General features: G+C 44.5%; 2 protein-coding genes across 2 annotated transcripts; both read left to right on the top strand.

Moving 5' to 3' along the window:
* The first annotated feature begins 711 nt into the window (after positions 1-711).
* LOC132261680 (cytochrome b-c1 complex subunit Rieske, mitochondrial) lies at positions 712-1,945 on the top strand. Its single transcript, XM_059760594.1, has 3 exons — positions 712-1,071; positions 1,167-1,558; positions 1,617-1,945. The coding sequence occupies exons 1-3, from the start codon at positions 864-866 to the stop codon at positions 1,833-1,835; spliced, it is 819 nt and encodes a 272-aa protein (XP_059616577.1). The 5' UTR covers positions 712-863; the 3' UTR covers positions 1,836-1,945.
* Positions 1,946-2,010: 65 nt separating this feature from the next.
* LOC132262540 (achaete-scute homolog 3-like) lies at positions 2,011-3,841 on the top strand. Its single transcript, XM_059761818.1, has 3 exons — positions 2,011-2,243; positions 2,317-2,506; positions 3,800-3,841. Exons 1-3 carry the CDS (start codon positions 2,011-2,013, stop codon positions 3,839-3,841), a joined length of 465 nt encoding a protein of 154 aa, XP_059617801.1.
* The last annotated feature ends 1,596 nt before the right edge of the window (positions 3,842-5,437 follow it).

Below are 5,437 nucleotides of genomic sequence, written 5' to 3'. Positions count from 1 at the left end.
CCTCGGGATGAGAGAGAGAGAGATGCGGAGGAAACGCAATCAGAGTTTAAAGTAGTTTGACTCTTTTTGTACGTCCACCGAAAGCTCCACTCTCGCTTCCTTCTATTGATTTTCGAGAGGTTCTCCCTCGGACTTTTTGCTGTTTACTCCTTGTCTCTACATTATTTATTACCCATTGAGGGCGAATTTCCTCTCAAATGACATTCTTTGTGCCGCAGAAATAGATTTCAGACTACTTTTTGATGAATGGCGAAGAGAAACTCGATAAGAATTTAGGTAATTTAAAGAATTTGTGTCAATAGACATAAAATCGTCTTTATTACATACTTTTAATTAATAAAAAAAAATCAATAAAGTACAAAATGCTAACGAATAGAAAGCACAAATTTCTCAAATTCATTTCATTTTGAAATTCATGTCCCTATTTTGATAATTGATTTTCGAAAGCGGAATAAAAAATATTTTCGATTCGTTGTAATTCAAATTCGTTCGTACTAAAATTTCAAGTGTGTGTCTTTGATAAACGTAAGAGATCTTGCAGTGCCCTCTGCAGGTGAACATATTGTCAATCACTCTCATCCTCGTTTGTTCTCAATTTGTATGCAAAACTTGCGGATTTCAGTGAAATAAACTCTCTGACATCAATAACTTTGCAAATAAAAGAATCCTCAGTGAATTTTCACTCTCGAAAAGGGTGAAAAACAGCAAATTGCATTTTGACAGTCCATCAATTGCGCATCGCCAGCCGGGCTGTGAGCACAGTTTCTGTCAGACTGTTCCCAGCCATTCGATTGTTTTTTCACCTTTGGAAAAAGGGTGGTTTTCCGAGTATTTCGCGGGCATAAAGTGTTGGCAGACTCAAGATGATCAACATCGCGACACGCGCAGCCAATTTGCCGCAATACCTGAAGGCCACGTCGCAGGTGGTGGCGTCCGGACTGAAGCCAGTGGCTGCTGGTGTCTCGGTCGCCAAGGATCCCGTGGTGCAGGGCCCCGTGGTGCCCGCCACGAGTGCCACGCTCAACGCCCAGCTGCCCAAGCATGTGGTGAGCGTGAAGTCAGGCCCAGTCGGTGAGTCCTCCGGGGGTTGCATAAGGGAATCCACTGGGAAATGTTACATAACACAGAGTGAGGTTATGTCGCTGACTTGGGGGCTTTTTTTGCAGTGACCACGCAGGTGAGGTTCTCGCACACGGACCTCAGGGTGCCCGACTTCTCGGCCTACCGTCGCGACTCCGTGTCGAAGCCCACGAAGAAGAGCAGCACTTCCGTGGAGGACAGGAACTCCTTCACTTACCTTGTCGTTGGAGGTAGTCTTGTGGGCAGCACCTACGCCGCTAAGGCTCTGGTCACGCAGTTCATCTCCTCCATGAGCGCGTCCGCTGACGTGCTGGCCATGGCCAAGATCGAGATCAAGCTGTCGGACATCCCGGAGGGCAAATCGGCGACATTCAAGTGGCGCGGAAAGCCACTCTTCATCCGCCACAGGACTTCCGAAGAGATCTCCACTGAGCAGTCTGTGGCCGCGGCCACGCTGCGCGACCCGCAGGCGGATTCCGTGAGTACAGATGTGCAGGGAAGCGCGCTGACTGTCTGACACTCTTGATTCGTTGCAGGAGCGCGTCCAGCGACCGGAGTGGCTCGTGGTGATCGGCGTGTGCACCCATCTGGGCTGCGTGCCCATCGCCAATGCCGGCGACTTCGGCGGCTACTACTGTCCGTGCCACGGTTCGCATTACGACGCCTCCGGACGCATCCGGAAGGGCCCGGCGCCGCTCAACTTAGAAGTTCCCGCGTACACTTTCCCAGACGACGGCACGCTGATCGTCGGCTAGACGCCAGGAGGACAAGTCCTCCTCCTACCATCAAACTCTATAGAACATCTTTCGCGTGACGGAACTGTCTTAGACGAAATGTGTAAATTATTATATTAAAAAGGTAATTACAGTGCGCTGCGTCTCCTTCCCACCTGCCCAATTGACGCGCTCTGGGGGTGTCGCAATCACCCGCATGATCAGGAATACGGGCGGGAATCTCTCTGCGACTCCCCGGAGTCACTGGCTCGTGCCGTCCACATATCAATTGCGCTCGTGTCACTGGGAAATTTCGTCCAAACGCGCCTTCCTCAGTTGCCATTCCGCCTGCCCTCAGGAAACATCCCTCTCGGCGAGTCATGACGAAGTTCTCGTCCTTCTGCGCATTTCCGCATCACCAGAGCGACCACTGGAAGCCCAGGAACTCCGGTAAAACTCCTAACAAGCGATCAATGTGCTGATCTTCTCAAGAGCTTCGGAGCGTTTCAGGTGGGAAAAGCAGGCGCAGAACCAAAGCCGCGGCGCCAAGTGAGCCCCAAACGGTGCAGATCCGCAATGCCAGGGAGAGAAGTCGCGTGAAGGCGGTGAACGAGGCTTACGAGAAGCTCCGCCAGGTGGTGCCAGCGATATCAAATCGCCGGAAGCGCGTGAGTAAAGTCAAGACGCTGCGCAAGGCGACGCAGTACATTCAGGTATGCAAAAGTCCTCTCAACCCTTTCACAACGACCAGCTTCTTAAGGGCTTTTCCTGGTAAAAATTACCAGATAAATGAAAATTGTTCGAACAGTTGGAAAATTGTGGACTAAACATTTTGCACAGCACAAGAAAACCAAGACAATGTAATCTTAGAGGCCGAAATTCACTTGTTGATCAAGAAAATCAATTGCAGAGACTCTTTTCAGTCTGTTGAACTTCTTATTCATCGCCAGGAAAAGAATGGCAATTGAACCTCACGTTTTTCGATTTGAGCTTGTAATTATTACAATTTCCTTGAGTTTTTCCTTGTTTAGAGTATCCACGGCCTAAAAGACGCTCTCAACCAGCTCAAAGAATTGATCAGGAGTTCTTATCAAGACCTGACGAGAGTGAAACGCTTAATTTTGCGAAAATCCGTCGAAAAAATGTGTTTCAATTGACGGGAAATGTTGCCTCCTCTGATTTAAGCAAGATTTAAGCTTCTGTAAAGAATAATTCAAGATAAATAAAGTTTTCTCGTCAATCTCAGCGTCATTTTCCACTAACTTTAAGTTATCGACAATTGAGTTATTGACAATGAATTTTAACCAAATTTAACACAATATTACGGCGAATACAGTTAAAATCGACAATTAAGGGAATTATTAGGCCACATCAGTTCTAATTTTCCCCTAAAATTGTGTTAAAAAGGAAAAATCAAGCATTTTGTTTGTATCGATAAGTTCCCTATTTTACCGACATTTCTACGTAATGGAAAAACTCCTTAGCAGTTTATTAATGATTTATTTCAACATAAATATAGAGCTGTAGAAGTCTAAAAATGCATCCTTTTAGATACTTTCATGTCCTTTTTATTGTCTGCATCAAGGAGAGTTTGAGAAATATGAGTAAAAGTCGTCGTGAAAGGGTTAAAGTAGGATTCTTCCCAGAATTCTCTCTGGCACTGCTTGAGAAAATTGTTCAAATCGCACGCAAATGTGAAGCTTCCGTTTGTCTTGTGCGGCAGGAATTGCTGGTGGCTCTGGGGCTCGGCGCGGGATTCCCCCAATTCGAATTCAGCGGCCATCTGTAGCGCCAGGAGACGCGAAGGGAGTCGCGGCGGAGCGCGCATATTTGGTATTCTAGTCAATTTCTCCCGCTGAACGCGCCTGTGTTGGGCTTTCAATAAAATATTCCACGCACTCAATTGATTGTGAATCTCAAGAATTTCGTGTGAATAAACAGAAAACAGGTGTAACTTCCGTTTTGGGGAAAATTGATTTTTACTGTGTGGTTTTGTCTTCTTTCAGAGCACGTCGCCCAATAATTCCATCATCTCTTCTATTGATTAAATTATCGGGCGACGTGAAGATGAATAGCATTAAGAAATTCCACCCGGCCGCAAAGGAGGGAAAAGTGGGCTTAGAGAGCGCATTTTTCACTTTTTAATTTCCAACCATCATCAGCTTTGTTGCATAACAAATTGGAAAAGGAGATGTTTTGGGCTGTTTTTGTGCAATGGCAGAAAATAGACTCGCGCGCGCCGCAATGAAGCAACAGATCGGCAAAAAGCTCTCCACATTTTACCTTCCCTGTGAGACGAGAAAACGATCGTAAAATGCAGACATAACTAACTATTCCTCCGTGAACACTCTGTGTGCCTTCGATTTTCGTAATTTTCGGTTATAATTGATCATGCCATAAGACATTACTCGACTGTGTACATGAGATCTTTTATTGTTGCCTCGACTCTTTTTTTTCTTTCTTCTTACACTCTCTTCCAGAAGACTCTCTTGCAAGAGCGCGCCCCAACATGGACAAAGTGTATTTTTGTTTATTGTATCATGAGAAAAGTGTACAATTTCACATTAAAAAAAATCCCTCGAATCAATTCCAGCCACGCGATCGAGGAAAAACAACCCAATCAATTTATTATTGTTGGGTTGTTGTGTGGAAAAAGAAGGGGGGAAATTTATTCTGATGCGCGCATTTCGGGGAGAGATTGAAGATCATCAGCGTTATGGAGAAGTGTCTTCAGGAGCCCGAATAAATCTATTATAAACATTCGCGTGATATTTATTTTCCTTCTAAATGGGAATCATTACTGTTTTCCGCTTGTAATTTGAACGTGGAACTGCGCCGATGAGAATACAAATATGCTTTGAGAGTGATCGTATTTTTTCTCTCTCTCTCTCTCTCGCACATCACTTAATTTATTATCCACATTTGATGATAATGATCTCTAAATTTATATTTGGAGGATCGTCCGAGAAAGCTCACTCATTTCATTAAATCTTCTCCCCATCAAAATCCATCCGTGAGACGTGCAGGATATATTTAAATTAATAACGCTTCCGACGTCATGTCTCCGCTCAATTGCAGCATCTGTGAACACCTCTGGCCACTGAGCATTAGCACTTGAAGGAGAGAAGAAGATTACACAGCCTGAGGAAGAAAAGATTCGATATAGTTACAGTCAAGAATATGATGATCTATTGTGTCATGTCTTTTTTCCACATTTTTGCTCTTCCATTCTTCTCCCAGTTCTTTTTTCACCAAATAAATACCAAAAGAGCACAATAAATGAAATTGACAAAAAGGAAGAGTGAATGCGTCCCAGAAATTCCACAATTCACTCTTAGATCATTTTCATGTTCCAATTTCCTGTTTAAAGTCTCTCTTTCTCTCTCCTTCGCCTCTCTTCTCTCTGGAAGGTGATCAATTTTAGTCAAACCATCGCACTCAATATCCATCCTGAGATTTTTTTTCTGTCCCTTCCCAAAATATTGGTCAGAAAGAGAGAGTCAAGGGGGAGATAATTCGGTCAGAAGCAGCTTTTGATGCTTAAAAACTTCCCTCTTAAGACTTTATGGATTGTTTGAGGTTGATTTGAGGTTTTTCTTCAGCCACGATCTCGATTAGAATCTCTCTAGCTCAAAAGCGAAAGT

This window comes from Phlebotomus argentipes, unplaced genomic scaffold (genome assembly GCF_947086385.1).
Source record: "Phlebotomus argentipes unplaced genomic scaffold, Phlebotomus argentipes genome assembly contig_15, whole genome shotgun sequence".
In the NCBI taxonomy this organism is placed as follows: domain Eukaryota; kingdom Metazoa; phylum Arthropoda; class Insecta; order Diptera; family Psychodidae; genus Phlebotomus; species Phlebotomus argentipes.
Note: the sequence above shows the minus strand (reverse complement) of the source record. Positions and strands in the feature narration are given on the sequence as shown.

Bases quoted from the DNA above. Each gene is read 5' to 3' on its own strand.
- LOC132261680 (XM_059760594.1), top strand. From the start codon at position 864: ATGATCAACATCGCGACACGCGCAGCCAATTTGCCGCAATACCTGAAG. The intron at 1,072-1,166 runs GTGAGTCCTCCG...CTTTTTTTGCAG, and splicing joins CGTGAAGTCAGGCCCAGTCG to TGACCACGCAGGTGAGGTTC. The intron at 1,559-1,616 runs GTGAGTACAGAT...GATTCGTTGCAG, and splicing joins GCGACCCGCAGGCGGATTCC to GAGCGCGTCCAGCGACCGGA.
- LOC132262540 (XM_059761818.1), top strand. From the start codon at position 2,011: ATGATCAGGAATACGGGCGGGAATCTCTCTGCGACTCCCCGGAGTCAC. The intron at 2,244-2,316 runs GTAAAACTCCTA...TGGGAAAAGCAG, and splicing joins CTGGAAGCCCAGGAACTCCG to GCGCAGAACCAAAGCCGCGG. The intron at 2,507-3,799 runs GTATGCAAAAGT...GTCTTCTTTCAG, and splicing joins AGGCGACGCAGTACATTCAG to AGCACGTCGCCCAATAATTC.